Source organism: Somniosus microcephalus, chromosome 20 (genome assembly GCF_052327205.1).
Source record: "Somniosus microcephalus isolate GS21.2 chromosome 20, FLI_Smic_1.0, whole genome shotgun sequence".
In the NCBI taxonomy this organism is placed as follows: Eukaryota; Metazoa; Chordata; class Chondrichthyes; order Squaliformes; family Somniosidae; genus Somniosus; species Somniosus microcephalus.
In genome coordinates, this window is record NC_141006.1 from 52,673,098 (window position 1) to 52,695,433 (window position 22,336).

The 22,336-nt window shown below is 44.3% G+C and overlaps 1 protein-coding gene across 4 annotated transcripts in view; it reads right to left on the minus strand.

The window, feature by feature from the left end:
- Nucleotides 1-11,203: 11,203 nt before the first annotated feature.
- Nucleotides 11,204-22,336, minus strand: part of pabpc4 (poly(A) binding protein, cytoplasmic 4 (inducible form)) — a 42,183-nt gene continuing 31,050 nt past the window's right edge. For 3 of the 4 annotated variants that reach the window (XM_085962696.1, XM_085962698.1, XM_085962699.1), the window contains 6 exons: nucleotides 20,047-20,163; nucleotides 17,506-17,645; nucleotides 15,911-16,004; nucleotides 15,560-15,690; nucleotides 14,830-14,939; nucleotides 11,204-11,657 (listed from right to left, as the gene is read on the minus strand). In XM_085962696.1, the coding sequence (XP_085818822.1) occupies nucleotides 14,853-14,939; nucleotides 15,560-15,690; nucleotides 15,911-16,004; nucleotides 17,506-17,645; nucleotides 20,047-20,163 (569 nt within the window). In that variant the 3' untranslated portion in view covers nucleotides 11,204-11,657; nucleotides 14,830-14,852. The remainder of the gene's footprint in view (nucleotides 11,658-14,829; nucleotides 14,940-15,559; nucleotides 15,691-15,910; nucleotides 16,005-17,505; nucleotides 17,646-20,046; nucleotides 20,164-22,336) is intronic. The other variant, XM_085962697.1, reaches the window with a different exon arrangement.

Genomic DNA, 22,336 nt, shown 5'->3' on the forward strand with positions numbered 1-22,336 from the left:
CTGGGTGGCGTGTCAAGTGTGACCTCAGCATATTCAACATGGGTAGCATCACACAGCCTGATCCTGTCTTGCCCAGTATTCATGTATACACACTTTCCAGCAGGGGGGTCACTGGATATCCCTCCCCTCCCTGACTGAAGGGCTCTAATGCCGATTGTAGCATCCCGACCCAATGCCCTAAATAAAATCAGCTCAGTGTGGATGAGGAATTGAACCTGGGACACACTTTTCTGGATGGTTCAACCTTAACTAGCTAAACTACTGTTCCTAATCTACATTGAATAACTTGGATATAGAAACTAATGCAAATTAGGAACAAGGTTAGGCCATTCAACCCCTCGAGCCTGTTCTGCCATTCAATTAGATCATGGCTGATCTGGTTAAAATTGCTGATGATACTAAACTGATTGGGGCAGTTGAATTGAAGTAGCTAGGATCCTACAAATGGTCAGATAAAATCTGTAAACATGTTTAACAAGTAGATGAAATTTAATGCAGATAAATGCAAGGTACTGCACATCAAAAGGAAAAATAGGCAACTTTTTTAAAAATTTGTTTTTATGGGATGTGGGCATCGCTGCCAAGGCCAGCATTTATTGCCCATCCCTAGTTGCCCTCGAGAAGGTGGTGGTGAGCCACCTTCTTGAACTGCTGCAGTCCGTGTGGTGAAGGTACTCCCACAGTGCTGTTAGGTAGGGAGTTCCAGGATTTTGACCCAGCGACGATGAAGGATCGGTGATATACTTCTAAGTCAGGATGGTGTGTGACTTGGAGGGGATCTTGGAGGTGGTGGTGTTCCCATGTGTCTGCTGCCCTTGTCCTTCTAGGTGGAAGAGGTCGCGGGTTTGGGAGGTGCTGCCGAAGAAGCCTTGGCAAGTTGCTGCAGTGCATCTTGTAGGTGGTACACACTGCAGCCACAGTGCACCGGTGGTGGAGGGAGTGAATGTTTAAGGTGGTGGATGGGGTGCCAATCAAGTGGGCTGCTTTGTCCTGGATGGCGTTGAGCTTCTTGAGTGTTGTTGGAGCTGCACTCATCCAGGCAAGTGGAGAGTATTCCATCACACTCCTTACTTGTGCCTTGTAGATGGTGGAAAGGCTTTGGGGAGTCAGGTGAGACACTCACTGCAGAATACCTAGCCTCTGACCTGCTCTTGTTGCCACAGTATTTATGTGGCTGGTCCAGTTAAGTTTCTGATCAATGGTGACCCCCCCAGGATGTTGATGGTGGGGATTCGGTGATGGTAATGCCATTGAATGTCAAGGGGCAGTGTTAAGACTCTCGCTTGTTGGAGATAGTCATTTCCTGGCACTTCTGTGGCACGAATGTTACCTGACACTTATCAGCCCAAGCCAGAACGTCGTCCAGGTCTTGCTGCATGCGGGCATGGACTACTTCATTACCTGAGGAGTTGTGAATGGCACTGAACACTGTGCAGTCATCAGCAAACATCCCCATTTCTGACCTTATGTTGGAGGGAAGTTCATTGATGAAGCAGCTGAAGATGGTTGGGCCCAGAACATTGCCCGGAGGAACTCCTGCAGCGATGTCCTGGGGCTGTGATGATTGACCTTCAATCACAACCATCTTCCTTTGTGCTAGGTACGACTCCAGCCAGTGGAGAGTTCCCCCCCCGCCCCCCCGATTCCCATTGACTTCAGTTTTATTAGGGCTCATACATATACTATATATATATGGATGGTGTAAAAATAGCTAAAGGTGAAATTGAAAGAATCTAGGGGTGATAGTATGTTTTACGCTTATTGCCAAATTACTGTGGAGCAGCAATAAACAAATAGAATGCTTAATTATACCAGGTAGACTACCTTTTATCCGAACTTCCGAAAACCGAAACCCTCTAAAAACCGAAGGTTTTTTCGTTCAGCGTAAGTCGTGCGCACGACATGACCAGAGTGGCGCACGACCCCGACCCCCGCCGCCGACCCCCCACCGACCCCGACTCCCGCCGCCAACCCCCCCGCCGACCCACCCCCGACAAATTTCCCAGTCTTATAAAATACCTTCCGAAATCCGAAATTTTCCGAAAACCGAAACACGGCTGGTCCCGAGGTTTTCGGATAAAGGATAGTCTACCTGTATTGCCAAATCAGTAGAGTATAAATCCAAGGATGTCATGCAAACATTGCAGTGTTCTGGTCAAATTGCAACTTAAGTCATGTTCAGTTTTGGTTGAAATATAAGAGAAACATTCAAGCCACGGAGTAGTGCAGAGAAGAGCCATGAGGCTCGATCCTTGATGTCAAAGGATTTATGGAAGACTCAAGAAACTGGGGTTCCTTTGTCATGAAAGGATGTGACTGAAGAAACCTTATTGAAGCAGAGAAAATATTAAATGATTTATAGTAAATCTGGTGCACAACTTCAAGGTAAGCCAAGATATTTAGAGCTGGGGGAGCTTAAACTGAAAAGACAATTGTGGTATGATCAAGAAGTACTTGATGCAAAGATAGGGTGACCATATTTTCTAAACCGAATCCGGGGAGACACAGGGTGGAAAAACAGCAAAGTAGCCAGAATAGAAAATGTAAGTTGCACAGCATAGTGAGGCAACATTTTTAGCAGCCTATAGTTTAACAGTTGCACATATATATTAAAAATGCAAAACAAATGTGCATATAATTACCACAGATATGACATCACACATTTGACCCCCCCCCCCCCCAAGTGACTCAGGTCACACCCGCCCCAACCCCCTCCAATGACGCAGGTCACACCCTCCCCAACCCCCTCCAGTGACTCAGGTCACACCCTCCCCTCCAGTGACTCAGGTCACACCCACCCCAACCCCCTCCAGTGACTCAGGTCACACCCGCCCCTTCCCTGCTGGCGCTCCCGATCCCTGGTGGCCCAGCTGGGCGCCAGGATGAGCTGCGCCAGACCCCTCCCCTTTAATAATATTGGCTCGCAGCGCCCCAAGAGGAACGTGGGGCGCTTCCAGTCGCGTCCCTCCTCCCTCTCGGGGTGCTACCTGGGAAAATCGGCCGCGGGGGCGCTAACATTTATGGGCCGCTAAAATTAGCTCCCTGGCAAAGGTAGCGCCCCAAACTCCAATTTTTACCCCATAAGATTCGGAGAGGGCTTGACAGGGTAGATGCAGTGAGGATGTTTCCCCTCGTGGGGGAATCTAGAACTAGGGGGCATAGTTTCAGAATAAGGGGTCGCCCATTTGAAATAGAGATGAGGAGGAATTTCTTCTCTCAGAGGGTCGTGAATCTTTGGAATTCTCTAACCCAGAGAGCTGTGGAGGCGGAGTCATTGAATATATTCAAGGTGGAGATAGACAGATATTTGAGCTGCAGGGGAGTCGAGGGTTATGGGGAGCGGGCGGGAAAGTGCAGTTGAGGCCAAGACCGGATCAGCCATGATCTTATTGAATGGCGGAGCAGGCTTGAGGGGCCAAATGGCCTACTCCTGCTCCTATATTTTATGTTCTTATTCTCACTAAAAAAAATTTAAATCTAAATCCAAAGGCATAAGGTTGATCAAGCCCAATTCTGCAATCCGAGGAACCTTACAGCCTTAAAATTGTCAAGTATTTTAGAAGTGCAGCACTAATAAGACTAAAACCAAAGAGAAGAGCTTCCAGATATCTTGGCTCTGGAGCCGCCAACTCACAATCAGTGTCTTATAATTTTCATAGCCAGGGAGCCTATGTTAAATGTATGGTGATGCCCCACATAATCATCTTTGCAACTGGTTTCTTCCAAAGGCAGGCAGGAGGAGTGGGGTGGAGGTAACGTATACTATAATTCATAAAGTTATGATCTATTTATTCACATATACCATACAGTTCTGTATTATGTAATGGAGACATTATACCGATTCAACTCTATTAATATGTAAAGTTCCAATTAGCCATTGTTCAGGTTTTCCCAATTTTCCACTAAATTTGAAATCTCCTTAGAATTTACCAAAACCAGAATATTACTATAACTCCTATTTAAACTGATGACGTGTTATGCACTGTAAGTATTTGCTCCTACTTTCCTCAACATGTCCAATTGGAAAAAACCTTTAACATTTTCTGTGGCTGACACTTTCTCTCCTATTCCTCTCCACAGAGTTCAACAAGATTAACTACACTATCCTCCAATGCTTCTCATTGGTGCAGCTCCATGGAAATGCCCTTATTTGGTTCTACTCCTATGTAGGCAAACATAGCCAGAGCATCTCCAGCACAAGCTTCTCTTGCCACCTTCAGACCCCCTATTCTTAATCTATCTGCTGACCCCCACACTTTTGATTCCGAGGTGAGGATTTGGGCTGGGGGAGAGGTAGAAAAATAACCCGATTATTTTTTGGCAAGTAGCATGATTGAACTAAGATGAAAACCTTGACAGGTTGGACTATTAGTATGCTCATACAACGGTGTAGAAATCTAAATATTAAGACTGTCTCCTCTTTGCAAGACATTTCCCAAGTGTATGTTCCTAGCTCACATGAGACAGATCAGAATCAATAGCTGAGAACTCTGGATTTAGATCTATTTTTGCTACATCAGAGAAATGATATATAACCTTGTTTAGAACAAGACTATTGACTCTTAGTGATTTAAAAAGCACTATTTTATTAGTTTCTTCAGATGAACAAAATATGAAATGCAATTAGGCAAGGGAACTCAAATAGTTTCCTCTTGATTTTGCAGTACTTTTTTGCGCTAATAAATCGTATTCAACTTAAGTGACTTTGAATTTCGAGTAGACATGGCCGTGCCTGTGTAAAGAGTCAGAGGATGTATTACTGCCCACTGTGATGTATGATTTTTGTTTCATTTTCCAAGTTTTTTAAGTTACTATCACACACAAAATTTATGACTTGTTGTCCAGTGCTGCTCTTAAGAGACCACTAGATGATGAACACAAGCGATGCTTTGGGTAATTTGTCCTCCCCCTCAGGGAATTGCATGGACACCTCCAAACAAGCCAGCTGAGATAAGGAATGTAAGCCCAACATGCATACTGCTATATTGGCATATTAGTAGACCAACATAGTTGAGCCATTAGACCACTGTGTAAAAGATTTATTTCATTGAGGCAAAAATGATATTTTAAAAACAAGCAACACCCTTTTCACCACATTTGCTTGTCTTGGGTTCTCTGCCCCACACCCCATTTTAAATGAATTTCTCCTCTCCTGAAACAGATGTATCTTGCACAAGCTGATTACACCATGATTCATTCACAGTCTGCCAATGCTGGGGGGGAAATTCAGTTGTTTGCGCCTCCTGTTAGCGCCTTAAGAGGGTGCCAATTGGGGCGCAAAGCAACTAGCGTCCGGGCGCGGCGATGTTTGCGCTGCTCGCAAAATTAACTAGACATTTTGCGGCGGTGCTAAACACTACTGCCACAATCTCCTGCGCCTGCAGATCATGATGTCAGTTAAGCGCGCAACACCCCGTTAGCGCCCTGGACCGGATATTGAGTGGCGCCCCCTCCCTTACTGCCTGCCGCTAGCAACGACAGGTTCAGGGGAGCGTTATGCTGTCAGAAAGGGACTAGGGGAGCACTATTTAAAGGCGACCGCTTCCTGCCTTTTTTTGTCGGTGACATTTTTGCACCACGCATTCTGAGAGAGAGAGACTTCTGGAGAGACTCAACGCTGTGTGAAGGAGTTTTGAATACTTAGCAGCACTTTGCAGGTTCATTTTGATTTGCCCTTCCTTGCTTCGCCAGCGCTCTGAGGTAGCGCCTCGCTCCTCGGCCATTGCGCCTTAAGACAGGTGTGAAGCGCCTGATTTAGTGCTCCAATCACCTCCAGGGGCGATAAAAGCTAAGTTTGCTGTCAGAGGCGATAATTAGCGCCAGGCACTAAACTTTGCGCACGGCCGATAATGACGCCCCAAACAGGGCGATACTGAATTCCCCCCCCCCCCCCCCCCCCCCGTTCTCTTAACCAATCATTAGGAGGTGCACAATGACTCAAGTTGCATCTTTTCCTGTTGGGAAAACACATTGCCTTCACACAATATTTCCTCCAACCATGTGGAGGAAACTAGGACTCAGCCACATAGGACACCATTTCTTGGCCAATCACTCAGTTTTGAACTTCAGCATCCTAAAATCACTTCATAGCCATGAAACATTCTGAACATCTTTTTAATTAAAAGATTTTTCTCGTCTTGAAGGAAATGGACCAGTTTTCTAGGGAGAGTGGAGCAATAGACGGCTTCTATGATAGCACTGAACCTTCTGCAGTTGTGCAAGGAAGGAATCCTGGAATCTGCTACTTACATTGGGATTAACAGAGAAGCTGCAAACATGTTAAGATACAATCAGCATCCCGTGATAGCCACAATATTCTTAGAGTCATAACGTCACAGGAGGCCATTCGGCCCATCGAGTCCGTGCCGGCTCTCTGTAGAGCAATCCAGTCTGTCCCCGTAGCCCTGCAAGTGTCTACCTTTAAGTGCTATCCAGTCTCCCCTTGAAAACATTGAGTGTCTCCGCTTCCACCACTTCCGTCGGCAGCGAGTTCCAGGTCCTCACCACTCACTGCGTAAAAAAGTTTTCCTCACATCCCCCCGTATCTCTTGCCCAAAACCTTAAATCTGTGTCCCCTAGTCCTTGTACCATCAACTAGTGGGGACAGCCTTTCCCCGTCTAGCCTATCCAATCCCGTCATAATCTTGTTCACCTCTATCAAATCACCCCTCAACTTCCTTTGCTCTAATGAAAACAAATCCAGCTTCTCCAACCTGTCCTTGTAGCTAAGATTCCCCCATCCCCAGAACCATTCTAGTAAATCACCTCTGCACCCTCTCAAGTGCCTTCACATCCTTCCTAAAGTGTGATGACCAGAACTGGACGCAATACTCCAGTTGTGGCCTAACCAGCACTTTATAAAGATTCAGCATAACTTCTCTACTTTTGTACTCAATACCTCTATTTACGAAGCCAAAGATCCCATATGCTTTGCTAACCACTCTCTCAATGTCCTGCCACCTTCAGGGACCTATTCACATGAACTCCCAGGTCCCTCTGTCCCTGCACGCTGTAAAACTGTGCCATTAAGTGTATATTGCCTCTCCCTGTTCTTTCTGCCAAAATGCATCACCTCACACTTCTCTTTATTAAATTCCATCTGCCACTTGTCTGCCCATTCTGCCAGCCTTGCTATGTCCTGTTGCAGTCGATTGGCATCCTCCTCACTGTTTGCCACACCCCCAAGTTTGGTGTCATCGGCAAATTTAGAAATTCTACTGTATTCCAATATCCAGGTCATTTATATACATCAAAAAAAAAGTTGCCCTAGCACTGACCCTTGGGGAACACCATTGTCTACCATCCTCCAGTCTGAAAAACAGCCATTTACCACAACTCGCTGTTTTCTGTCCTTAAGCCAATTCCTTATCCAAGCTGCCACTGACCCACCAATTCCATGAGCCTCAATTTTGTTAACCAGCCTTCTATGTGGTACTTTGTCAAACGCCTTCCTAAAATCCATGTAGACAACATCCATTGTATTCCCTTCATCAAAAAATTCAATTAGTCAAACACGATCTGCCTTTTAACAAATCTGTGTTGGCTCTCCTTAATTAGCTTAACCCTCTCCAAATGCCCGTTAATTTTTTCCTTGATTATGGTTTCTAAAACCTTACCCACTACAGGTAGACTACCCTTTATCCGGACTTCCGAAAACCGAAACCCTCTAAAAACCGAAGGTTTTTTCGTTCAGCGTAAGTCGTGCGTACGACTTACGCTGAACGAAAAAACCTTCGGTTTTTAGAGGGTTCCGGTTGCGGAAGTTCGGATAAAGGGTAAGTCGTGCGCACGACCCCCCGCCGACCCCGCCAGCCCCGACAACCACCGACCCCGCCGGCCCCGACAACCGCCGACCCCCCCGTGGACCCCGCCAGCCCCCGACCCCCCCAGCCCTGACAACCGCCGGCCCCGACTGACTTACACTGAGCGTCAGCGCAAGTCGTGCGCACGACCCCCCGCCGACCCACCTTCCGAAATCCGAAACTCGGCTGGTCCCGAGGTTTTCGGATAAAGGATAGTCTACCTGTACTGATGTTAAACTGACCGGCCTGTAGTTACTAGGATTGTTCTTACACCCTTTCTTGAACAATGGTGTCACATTTGCCACTTTACAATCCTCAGGCACCTCCCCCGCATCTAGGGAAGATTGGAAAATTATGGCAAGCCCTTCTGCTATCTCCTCCCCCAATTCCCTTAGCAACCTGGGATGCAAGCCATCTGGACCAGGCGACATATCCACTCTAAGCATACTCAGTCTTTCTAGTACACCCTGCCTATCAATTTTCACCCCTTCCATTGCTTCTATCTTTTCCACTTCTACCGATATTTTGTCAGCATCCACTTCCTTAGTAAACACCGATACAAAGTACTCATTGAGTATTCTAGCTTTGCCCTGTGCCTCTAAGCATATATCACCTTCTTTGTCCCTAATAGGCCCCACCCCGCCTCTTACTACCCGCTTACTGTTTACATGCCGATAGAAGATTTTTGGGTTCCCTTTTATGTTAACCGCAATTCTACTCTCATATTCTCTCTTTGCCAATCTTATTTTCATCTTCACTTCCCCCCTCAACTTATTATATTTGGTCTGGTTCTCCCTTGAAGAATTCACCGGACATGCATCTTACACCCTCTTTTTTTGTTTCATCATCTTCTCAATCTCCCTTGTCATCCAAGGAGCCCTTGCTTTGGTTTCCTTACCCATCCCTCTTGTTGGAATGTACCTAGCCTGTATTTGGAACATCTCCTCCTTAAAGATCACCCATTGTTCCGTTACAGTTTTTCCTGTCAGTCTTTGGTTCCATTTTACCCTGGCTACATCCTTTCGCATCCCATTGTAGTTAGCTCTATTCCAATTTAGAAGTTCCACTCTAGATTGTTCCTGGCTCCTCTCCATTGCTAATCTAAATCTTATGATACAATGATCACTTGTACCCAAGTGTTCTCCCACAGGCACTTGGTCAACCTGGCCCACCTCATTCCCCAGCACCAGATCCAGCAATGACTCCTTCCTAGTTGGGCCAAGAACATACTGGTTGAGGAAATTCTTCTGAACACATTTCAGACATTCCTCCCCCTTGACCCTAGCATTATCCGAATTGATATTTGGGTAATTAAAGTCCCCCAATATCACCATTCTATAGCTCTTGCATATCTCTGCGATTTCAATGCAGATTTGCTCCTCTACCTCCCTCTCACTATTTGGAGGCCTATAGAATACCCCCAATAGCATGCGATCATACCCTTTTTGCTCCTCAACTCTAACCAAATGGATTCTGTCCTTGTCCCCTCAAGAACATCCTCCCTTTCCAACATTATAATTTCTTCCTTAATCAGCAGTCACCCCACCTCCCTTTTTTCCTTCCCTATCTTTTCTGAACACCTTGTACCCTTGAATATTAAGTGCCCAGTCCTCACCGTTTGTAAGCCACGTTTCCATTATTGCCACATATTGCCACACGGCTAATTGTGCTTGTAGCTCACCAACCTTATTCACCACACTTTGTGCGTTTATGTACATGCATTCTAAACCCATTTTTGAATTTTTCGTAGTCTTTCTTAGTCTGCTCCTATCTAATATGGTATTACTTCTGCCTCCAGCACTACCTTCCCCTCCAGTACCATCCAACACACTCGCACTTCCATGCACCCCATTCCTCCCCATCACTCCTACATGCTGGTGTCCACCCCCCTGCCAAGCTAGTTTGAACCCTCCCCAACAGCACCAGCAAACCTCCCCGCGAGAATATTGGTCCCGGCTCTGTTGAGGAGTAACCCGTCCAGCTTGTACAGGTCCCACCTTCCCCAGAAATGGTCCCAATGCCTCAGGAATCTAAAGCCCTCCCTCCTGCACCATCTCTCCAGCCACACATTCATCTGTTCTATCCTCCTATTCCTGTACTCACTAGCACATGACACCGGGAGTAATCTGGAGATTACTACCTTTGAGGTCCTGCTTTTTAATCTTTCCTAGCTCCCTAGTTTGCCTGCAGGACCTCATCCCTCTTTCTGCCTATGTTGTCGGTACCGATATGGACGATAACCTCTGGCTGTTCACCCTCCCCCCTCAGTGACATCCTTGACCCTGGCGCCAGGGAGACAACATACCATCCTGGAGTCACGTCTGCGTCCACAGAAACGCCTATCTATTCCCCTAACCAATGAATCCCCTATCACTATTGCTCTTCCACTCTTCTTCCTCGCTCCGCCCCCCACCCCCGTGCAGCTGAGCCACCCGTGGTGCCGTGGCCTTGGCTCTGACTGCTCTTCCCAGAGGAGCCATCACCCCCACCAGTTTCCAGAACTGTGAACCGGTTAACGAGCGAGATGCACTCTGGGGATTCCTGCCCTACCTGCCTGGTCCTCCTTCTCTGTCTGGTGGTCACCCATTCCCTCTCCGCCTGCATATTCTGAGGCTGTGGGGTGACCACTTCTAGAAACGTGCTTTCCAAATATTTCTCAGCCTCGCGGATGCACTGTATTGACTCCAGCTGCCGCTCAAGCTCTGAAACCCAGAGCTCAAGTTGCTACAGTTGGTGACACTTCCTGCACACGTGGTCGTCCAGGCCGCAAGAAGCGTCCAGGATTTCCCACATGGCACAGGATGTGCAAATCACGAGACTGAGCTGCCCTGCCATGCCTCTATTTACCAGACTATGGAGGTAATTTAGCAGAAATAAACTTAACAAGAAACACTCAACAGCTACCCACCAATCAGCACTTCCCTTTATTAGATAGGCTATGAACTACTTAGCAGAAATATATTGAAAACATAACAAAAAAAAACTTACCACAAATACTCACCTTATACTCTCCTCTCAGCTCCCTTGAGCCAGCGACACCTTTGAATTCTGACGTCACTCCTTCGTTGTGTCGCTTGCCGACTGTCTCCCTCACAGGTAGTCCGCTCGCTCAGACTCCCAGGTCTCTGCTCCGTGCTGCCTTTATCTCCGACTCCGTTCCTCCGACAGGTTCGCTCGCTCAGACTCTCAGGTCTCTGCTCCGCGCTGCCTTTATCCCCGGTCTTGATCTCCGTTCCTCCCGCAGGTCCGCTCACTCAGACTCTTCTGTGATGCAATGCAATGTTCTTCTTCACCTCTAAAGCTCCACCCCCATAATTTAAAGTCTGCTTTCCTGTCATAACCTAATAAATCATCCACACAAGATCAGAATCCCTCCAACGTAAATTAAGACAACTGACACATTTTAGTGAAAGAGTTTTTATTGTTTTCTCCCTTCCCCAATCAGAAACACACTTCCAGATTTAGGCAAACTTGAGTTTTAAAAATTAAAACACACCTTAATGATAAAACCCAACTGCAAAATAATATCTAGCTCCATTCTCATACCCTTAACCTTTTTATTTCCTGTTCTTTGAAGAGAAGGAAAAAATAAATAAATCTATCCTGGCCACAGATCTCCATTTTCAAAACAAAGCAAGTTCTATATCAAAGTGGTGCCCTGCTTGATAATTTTATAGTTTGATTTATCAAAATATATTTCTTTTAAATTCTTAAGGTACATTTGAAATGTTTCAGAATCTGGTTATTTTAAATTTTGCAATGTTTTTTGTTTTTTCCTCAAAGCGAAGCACAATCCACGCATCCAGTCTGAATATATCGGAATCAAAATTTGCAGAATCATTGGTTCTTGGCAATCTGCAAAGGAAAAACAAATAACTTGTAACTGCATTTGAAATAGTGTTACTATTTGCATACTCTTAAATCACCATCAGAAACCCATTCCAGAGTAACACACCAGTTAATAAACCAGTTCAAAGCTTTCTGCTGTACTGCATGTGTAGCTTGTGTTTTGTGACAGTAATAGAGCAGCTTTATACTAGAGATTTAAAAAGCTATTTCAACATTTTGGGCTGTTACAAGCTCAAAGCATTAGAAACATAGAAGATAGGAGCAGGAGTAGGCCATTCAATGAGATCATGGCTGATCATCCAAATTCAGTACCCTGTCCCTGCTTTCTCCCCATATCCCTTGATCCCTTTAGCCTTAAGAAATATATCCAACTCCTTCTTGAATACATTTAATGAACTGGCCTCCGCTGCCCTCTGTGGCAGAGAATTCCACAGGTTCACCGCTCTCTGGGTGAAGAAACTCCTCATTTCAGTCCGAAATGGCTTACCCCTTATCCTTAGACTATGACCCCTGGTTCTGGACTCCCCAGCCATCATAAACATCCTTCCTGCATCTAGTCTGTCCAGGCCTAACAGAATTTTATAGGTTTCGATGAGATCCCCTCTCAATCTTCTAAACTCCAGTGAGTATAAGCCCAATCGACACAATCTCTCCTCATACATCATTCCTGCCATCCCGGGTATCAGCCTGGTGACTCTTTGCTGCACTCCTTCCATGGCAAGAAAGTCCTTCCTCAGATAAGGCGACCAAAACTGCACACAATACTCAAGATGTGGTCTCACCAAGGCCCTGTACAACTGCAGCAAGACATCCTTGCTCTTGTACTCGAACCCTCTTGCTACGAAGGCCAACATACCATTTGCCTTCTTAACCGCCTGCTGCACCTGCATGCTTACCTTCAGCGACTGGTGCACAAGAACACCCAGGTCTCTTTGCACTTCCCCTTCTCCCAATCTATTGCCATTCAAATAATAGTCTGCCTTCCTGTTTTTGCCACCAAAGTGGATAACCTCACATTTATCCACGTTATAGTGCATTTGCCATGTTTCTGCCCAATCACCCAACCTGTCCAAATCGTACTGGAGTTTCACGACATCCTCCTCACAGCATACCCTCCCACCCAGCTTTGTGTCGTCTGCAAATTTGGAGATATTACATCCAATTCCCTCATCCAGATCATTAATATATATTGTGAACAGCTGGGGTCCTAGGACCGATCCTTCTGGTACCCCACTAGTCACTGTCTGCCACTCGGAAAACAACCCGTTTATTCCAACTCTTTGCTTTCTATCTGCCAACCAGTTCTCTATCCAAGTCAATACCTTGCCCCCAATCCCATGTGCCTTAATTTTGCACGCTAATCTCTTATGCGGGACCTTATCGAAAGCCTTCTGAAAGTCCAAATACACCACAACCGGTTCTCCCTTATCTATTTTACCAGTTACATCCTCAAAAAATTCCAGTAGATTAGTCAAGCACGATTTACCTTTTGTAAATCCATGCTGACTTTGTCTGATCCTGTCACTGCTTTCCAAGTGCTCTGCTATTACATCTTTTATAATGGACTCTAGCATTTTCCCCACTACCGATGTCAGGCTTACCGGTCTGTAATTCCCCGTTTTCTCTCTACCACCTTTTTTGAATAGTGGGGTAACATTAGCTACCCTCCAATCCATGGGTACTGTTCCAGAGTCTATCGAGTTCTGGAAGATGACCAGCAATGCATCTACTATTTCTAGGGCCACTTCCTTAAGTACCCTAGGATGTAGATTATCAGGCCCTGGGGATTTATCAGCCTTCAGTCCCATCAATTTTCCTAACACCATTTCCCTACAAATACTGATTTCTTTCAGTTCCATTAGATGTTTACAAAGTTATCAATTTGAAACAACTGTAGGAATTGGTTTTGTTGGATGTGAAAACTGAAAAGCAAATTATTTTGGAGTTGTGGAGTGGCTGAAAAGGAGAACTATGAACATAAGAAAATGACGGACAGGAAAAGACCAACTGGTCCATCCTGCCTGTCCCATAGAGTCATGGTGCAACTGAGCATCATGATCCTCAAGACCCCACCCACCAGCAGCCACATAATCTCCTGGGAGAGGCAAAGCATTTTTTAAATATAAAAACGGTAGTTTAAAAAAGACCCAGCTCTCTGGGCTTATTATGGCACCCAAGGACTTTTAAACTAGGTATCAATCTCGTGGCCCTCCTTTAAACCTTTTCCAGGGCCTCTATATCATCCATGTGAGGCGACCAAAACTGAACGCAGTATTCTAGATGAGGCCTTACCGAGGTATAACACAAAGACAATATAGTACACTTTGTTTTATATTGGATTGTTCTAATAAAACATACTAATACTCTATTTGCTCGTTAACCCCACAGTGCCGGTCATGAACCTTTCGAGATTCATGTACTATAACATGCAAGTCCTTTACCCGCCCAACTGTCTTTAGTTTAGCATGGTATACACGTGCTTGGCCTTAGTCGTACCCAAATGCATATTACATTTACCTATATTAAATGACATCTGCTAGACATGGGCCTATTCTCCTTTCGCATCCAGATCTTATTGTAAAAAAAAAAAATTCTCATCTAAGATCCTAATGCTCACACAAATCTGCAAAATTACAGATAATTCCCCCAATGTCGTCATCCAGATCATTAATAAGGATTGTGAAGGGAAATGACTAACTCCGATCCCTGTGGAAATGCATTAGTAACTGGCCACCAGGTAGAACCACTACTACAATCTTCTACCTACAAGAATGCAACCAAGTCCTTATTGAAATCAAGATCTGCCCACCAATCCCACATAACTCTTTCTTATAAAGTAGCCTATTGTATGGCAACTTGTCAAAAGCTTCTTGAAAATTCAAGTATACAATGTCAACCAGACTACCTTCATCCAACAACCTAGAAACTAGAAGGAAACGCTTAATATATTTACATTGATACTATAAATTCTATTTCAACAATGTGCGTTAATTAAACCCAACTGACCTCCAATTACAAATGCAGTTGTGATGCACTTAGTCCCTAATTCCTTACCAGGACCAATTCAGATATAGTCAATTCACTGGTTTCACTGTCACAGTAGAAGTCTATGGGAACCAGTTTATGCTGTGAACAGCTGAATGAATTCAGGAGGCCAATTATTGATCTGAATGCTTACCATTGTATATCTCATTCTCGTATTTAGGATGTGGCTACAACCACAACGGCCTTCTGGGCAGCCTCTTTCTTGGCCTGGTGAGCTTGTAGCACAGCCACAGCTTCTTCAACCTGCAGAAGACAGATTTCAGATTTCCAACATGAACCAAAACTAGTCCTCAACAATGTTCCCTCTAATTTTTTTTTTTAATGTGGAAATTTTAATTTGCTGCGTGGCTGCATACCTTAGGGGGAACTTTAGTCCTCAGCTCACTATTTGTTGTGTAATTTGTGCAGCAATCCTTTCAATCAGATTTGTTAATATTTGTGATAAAGTAGTCAGATTTTTTTGTTGTCACTTAATTGAAGTTCAAATCATCAAAAGTCAAAACCAGTTGAATACTGCTGTGTATTCAGCTGGCATGGAGTTTTCCAGCCCAATTCCCCAGATACATCCTGGCCAATCCCAAACAACAACTGCAAATTTTGGTGTGGAATCACCTTCGGATTCTGCTATAGCCAGTGGTTTGGCATATAACTGGTAACAAAGATCTGAGGGCAGGCCTCTACGTGAATGAGCAAATCATGAGACTGCCTTAAGGTACAGAGAGATGGAGTACTTTATGAAAAGGGTTTTCCTCCTTCCACCCAGCCCCCACAATGCCATACGTCTTTAATCATACAGCAGTCATTTGGATGCTAAAACTAGTCTTTACCAACAGCTATTAAATGACTTGGCTGAATCAGCATACCTTTGACCGGAGCGATTCTGGAGACTCCAGCATGTGTAGCAGCTCAGAGTTGTCTATCTCCAGAAGCATTCCAGTGATCTTTCCAGCGAGGGAAGGGTGCATACTCTGGATCAAGGGGAACAGGCGTTCACCTGAAACAACAGAACAGGATTTCGATCATTCATTAAACTGAAATCAACAGTGGGTAGGGGAGGGGTGAATGAGCAGTTAGCAATCACTTTCCTTATGTATGAACTAGTCATGCATTTATGATTTCCAATGATACTATAATTTGGAAATTCAAAGCAATACTTGTTAATTCATTCATTTTTATCTCCATCAGGTGGCAGGGGTGCTTCAGGTTTCACTTACCCAGCATCTGCTTCTGTTCCTGAGGAGGGGCTGCAGCAAGCATGGAGGCAGTCAGAGGTTCCTGTCCTTGTACGAGCACTGCAGACTGAGAGGGCTAAAAAAACAGAAAAATCAAGATCACCAGTTAGCCAAATTGTCTCTCTTCCACTCCACACCAGCAGCATTCCATTACTAAAAAGATAGACCAGACACACAACCAGAACCAGCTTCCATAGTGTAACTCTTGGATCAGTTACCAAGGGAATGTGCATGACTGACATGGACAAACTCTCCCTCTGTCTCCAGTTTTCCTTAGACACTACGGTTGCATCTGGTTTCTGCTTGAGATCTCTCTTGATAGCCAACATCCACTTCCTGAATATTAGTACATTTAATTGACATTAATGTTCAGATGTATTCTTTCTCACATCTACAAACAAATTATGTAAATTCATAGTATTTATTGAATTAAATATGCTCATGTTTCTATGTGAACTTATAAAGGCTATTGAAAAGGAAGAAAGATTGATTCAATAACTCTACTTTTGGTAACCTTGGTTCTCAGTTAGTTAGCTAGATATATTGGGCTGGATTTTATCAATGGAGGCGAGGCTCCCACTTTTGGGGTTGTAGTCCCGCCTCCATCGAGTTGTGGCCAATCCACTCGATTTTCCCTTGATTGACCTTGTTGAGCCTGCCCAGCGTGCTCAGCAGGCCAATTAAGGGCCACCCGGCAACAGGTGACATCACAGATTGACATTTCATCTGTCAAGAGCTTTTGACAGATGAAGTATCAGTGTTTGACAGCTCTTTGAAGCTGTCAAACACTGACAATCTGTACACAAAGTTAATTCCTTCCTCTCAGGCTGATTTAGAGATCTCTCCAGAACAGAAAGCAGGGGCTGCAGATTTTGACAGCTCGCGGCCATTCTGCTTTCTGTGCCGGTGAGATGAGGGACTCCCGAGACCTGAAGGAAGGAAGGCTGCATTAAGTAAAAGGTAAGTAAAACTTATTTAAACACTTTACACACACCAAACACACTTACCTCTGCACTCATGCACCCATCACTCACCTGAACACCGGACATCTCGAACTCTCCAAGTCCTTCAGCCCGATGGTCCGCCTCGCTAACTTGGCGTGGTTTGGAGCCATCGGGAAGCCCACACTTCAGGGATAAAAATAGGGATTAGGCTAAAAACTGCCTGTTAGCTACCTGTTAACAGGCAGTTAATTGGCACTAATCCCCTTCCCGCCTCGGGGAGGCGGCTCCCAGCACAGGTCGGGTACCCACCTCCTGGGAAATGGGCATGGAGGAAAGTTGGGGGCGGGATGGGTTCGTGCCCCCCGATTTCACGATTTTAAACCCCCACACGCCTCCAATCCCGTCTCAATGGCCCGATGAAATTCGAGCCCTCATCTCACAGTTTGCCCAACTCTCACTGAACAGGCTTATGTGATGAATGGGTACGTAGGAGAAGGAAAAAGAGGGTTTTTGGAACTCTACCCCAGCAAGAGTTGATATGCAAAACAGATTAGACTAGTCCAGTTTATAATGTATTTAATTAGGATAATTCACTATCAATTTTTGAATGTAAACTTTAGGAACTTATTGTACCTGCTGTACAGCCATTTGAGGTTGCACTACTGGTTGCTGTGGGTTGCGGACAGTGGGAGCATATTTGTAAGGTGGAACACCCCGTGGTGTTGGGCCAGCAATTCCAGGGCGATGAGCCAGATTCTGAGCAGTAGATAACCCTGAAACAACAAAGCCATGAGAGTTAGATTTCCATGGAGCTGTACAAAAAGATCAATGTCTCATTATGGTATGCCAATCTCGCCTTCTAAAGGTAAGGATAGCAACTTCCACGCTAGGTAATGGGTACACTGTTAGTAAAACCAAGCAACTGTTGTCAGGTTCATGAAAAGTTGGATTAAACAAAATGTGTGGTTAATTCTGGATTCTGTTTAAGTTTTTTTTTATGGTGAACATCAACAGTGCACTGTAATTCAAGAACTAGCTGATTGGCACATTCAGGAAACTTTCTTCTCCTTGACAATTTTCTCTCATGTTCTGAAGACACTAACTCCTCACTGACCTACACAAGCCCTACAGGAAGTCATCCTAAAGTAGGAACGTTAACATGTGTGTGTTGGTAGGCTATTTGACTGCAGGGGCATCACAGCTGAGCCTGATCCTGTCCTCAACATCCACAAGTGCATGTCCAGCAAGGGATGAAGGAAAACTATCATAACCCAATTTTCTGATTCCCTAACCCATGGCTGCTGACTGTAGCCCCTCTACTCCACTCTGTACAGTGAATCTGGGACCTTTCTGGTTTAAATGGTTCAGCTGCTCATTGTGTAAACCCACTAAAGCATTAGGGGGTGGGCAAAAAACGGCATTTCTGAAAAAACTTTACTGAAGGAAGTCAAAACATGATTATTTTATCGCAATATTTTATCCACTTGTGCTGAAACTGTCAACTCTTGCTGGGGTAGAGTTCCAAAAACCCTCTTTTTCCTTCTCCTACGTATCCATTCATCACATATGCCTGTTCAGTGAGAGTTGGGCAAGCTGTGTGATGAGGGGTGGGGGTGCATTCTGTCCTCACCCATTTCCCAGGAGGGGCCCTGCATAGCAATTAGGAATAGAAACCCTGACTGATTTTTCTCTGTCCAGTTCAAGAGTGGGGAGGCGAACTGTCACACCACCTACTGCTGTTAAGGCTGAGATCAACTAACTCAACACAGACCCGGGCTCAAACCTGGGACCTTAATGTCCTGTGTAGTTCAGTTCCATAACAAAAATTCCCTGCCAATTTTCTCCAATCCTGTTCTGAAGATGCCGATTTCAGCTAGAACATGGTGCCTCAAGTGGTCATCTATAAGCAATGAGTGTTTGCAGTGTATTCAGCAGCAGAGGAGTCAGTCTCACCTCCGAGTCAGAAGGTCATGGGTTCAAGTCTCATGCCACAGACTTAAGCACATAATCTAGGCTAACACTACCAAGGGAGGGAGCGTTGCACTGTCGGAGGAGCCTGCTTTCAGATCAGACATTAAAACGAGGCCCTGTAAGCCCTCTCAGGTGGACGTGAAAGATCCCATGGAGTTATTTAAAGAGCACAAAAATTCTCCCAGTGTTGATTATCAATATTTATCCCTCAACCAACACCACTAAAACATATTATCTGGTCATTTATCTCCTTTCTGCTTGTGGGCTGCCACATTTGCCTACATTATAAGTGACTAAACGTCAAAAGTACTTCATTGACTGTAAAGTGTTTTGGAACACCGATAAATGCAAGTTCTTGCTTCTTTCTAGAGGGACATTACAGCCAAACCCAATACTGACACTTAATGTCAAATAATTGCATTTTTAAATCGGAGTTCACTGGATAGCAATCAGAAGAAGCATGACTGAAATCAGCAATCCTGGCAGAGCCAAGGAATAAAATGTGATTTGTTTTTCCAATCAGTAAGGCTCAATGCCTCTGGAAAGAATATCAGAGGAAGTATCACCAGCCTGGTGTCCAGCATCTACTGCAAGATGGTTCAAAACTGCATATGCAAAAACCCAGCAGCAAGTTACATGCAATGTTCCCTCTAATTTTTTTTTAGGTTGCGCGACCCATTCGAATTTCTGCGCATGCGCGGTTTTTCCATTCAAAAGCCGATGACCGGCCTGCGCGGGACCTCCAGACTGCCGTCCTGCCGCGCAGCTTAACAGGAGCATTGGTTACACGCCGTCAGAATCATAATTTGTTTTTTTTTTGTAGGAAAGCAACTGCAAAGGAGGTTATCCTCAACACACAATGGTGGACCTGGTGCTGTAAGGCAAGGAGTTTTACAATGTTTCAATTACATTGGAATAGTAAGACAGACACTACTATATTATGTTCAAGATTTACCAAATTTCTAAAACCATTATTTTAGTCTATTAATGAAGGAATGCAAAAAAGATCCAATGTTGCTTAAAATAAATTATCTCCTGAAAACAAGAATAGTCCTGAAGGGGTCTTCATCTACTGTCTGTACATTCGACCATTTTCATTAATGCATTCCTCAACTGACACTGCAAACTATTTTACTCATTTTGTCAGGATAATGGAAGATGCACTAATATTACAATGTGCTTTGTAATTACATAAACTCTCACCCATTCTCTGTGCACCAGGAATACCTCGAGGACCCTGAGCATTTCCTGTTGGCGTTAGGTGGCGCAGAGAAGGCCTAGGACCTCCCTGACGAAGGGCATTTGGCATGGCTTGGAACCCTGTTGAAGCAAAGAACTGACACTGAAAGCAATCAACCTTTTGAAAAATATATACTTCAAGCTTCTGAAGCCCAGCTCCATCTGGAACATGCACAAATGAGGAAGATTAGAGATTAGACAAAAGTATCCATGTTCTTTCATAAGTTCGTTATTTTGTGAGGAAATGAAAAATCGTCAATTACAGCTACATGTGCAGAGGTCCCAGAAATGACTGCATCCTCACTTCTTGCTGATTTCAGAATTGTGTTACCAATTGCGTGTATAGGAGGGTATTATTTTTCTTGTGTTGGGCAAAAACAAAATAGCAGCAGGCAGAATCAGGGAGGGAAATACATGTGAAGTAGATACCAGATCTGCAGCATGTTTGACCTTGAGCTGAGCTTCAAACCCTATATCCTACCCATCAAGACCGCTTAATTCCACCTCTGCAACAACGGCTGCCTCTCCCTTAACTCACTGCCACTGAAACCGTTATTCATGCTCATTCCCTCCAGATTCGTCTTGCCCAACATCCTCCTCCTGAGGTGTGAGCTACACAAATTTGAACTTACGCAAAACCCCACTTCTCACATCCCGTCCTACACCAAAATTTGGTTACCTTTCACCCCTGTCCACATCAAACTGTGCTTCCCAACTTATTTTTGAAATGCTTGTCTATTTTTACAAATCACCCCCCAACTTCTGCAATATTCCAGCCTTTGCACTTCAGCTCTTAAGTTCTGATTCCCTCCCTCGCTCGACTATCATTGGTGGCAGAACCAACAGCCATATTGGCCCTACCTTCTGGAACTCCCACCCAAAACCGCTCCACATTGCTACTTCTCTCCCCACATATAAAAGCATTCTCAAAACTTACTTTACCATGATTTCGATCATCTCTTCTACTATTGTTCAGCACCCATTTCTCTCTTTGAAGCAGAATGGGAGACTTACTCTGTTAAAGGCGCTGTATAACTGCAACTTGTGTATAAATCCACAGATTATATTTTAAAATTTGTTGTGTATTTAAAATGTTGAAATTGTAGGAATGGATATTTAGTGAATGACTGACTTATTACCCTAAAACCTGAGGAATTGTACCAGGATAAATTTATACTTGTGACTTACACTAGCTGTCAAAAGATCCATCGTACTTGTGCACAAGTCACATCTCCAGGTTTGCAAGTCAAAAACCTACATGAACATGCAACAATATTACAGGCTGTTGTTAGGAACCAGGAGTTTTCCACTAAATTGGCAAAATGAAGTAAAAATTCTCAACTTAAAAATGTATTTCTACATTACATGTTATAGCAGTGCTAATATTTACTTAAGTTCATATTACACACTGCACGGCACCACAATCTGTTGCTTTCCCAGGACCAGATTACAATTCAACAACTAAATAGATCAGTTGTTAATGTGGACATTTTATTGAACATCAGTAATTGTGACATTATATTTAGAAAAATTCCACAACTGCAAACTAGAGATATGTAATTGGAACACAGATAACAGTCAAGAACTCTTGAAGATATATACAGTTGTTTACATGTACTCTGTACCAGTAAATGGGATCAGCATTTGAATTAATTGTGAATATGAATTTACCTTCCCTTCCCACCTATTCCAGATTTGATTATCCTCAGGGGAGATTTATAGGGTAAATGCTTCAAATACTCTAGTGCCCAAGACCAATAGCGTGGCTGAGCATGCTGGCATCTTTTAACACAAGTTGTTGCTACCTAACACACCAGTTTGCAGGCTACCAGCTCCGATTTCTCTACTAACACTGAACGTTGAACAGCTGCTGAGAATTGGGCCAGGAAATACCTTCCTCTACTTGCTCCCCACCCTAAAATGCCTAACTTCGAAAAATGGAGGGGGAAGACTTAACTCCGATCAACTAAGGGATCAAACGTGGGACTTCCCTGATCCATAAGCATCAATACCATACCAAGTGGTGCATTTAACTCACAGAACTATTGGGGAAATCTCTGCTTTAACATAAAAAATGCCAAAAAAACAATGTTTCTTGCAACTTAGCAGTTGTGACAAAGTCCATTTTTTTAAAAGCCAAGGTCAGACAGAGGAGAAAATCCTTCAGTGAGAAACATTCTCTTCAGTCCCTGGAATTTTTTATGGATTTGTAACGTTCAATGTATTTTTCAAACAAAACATGCCATAAACTTCA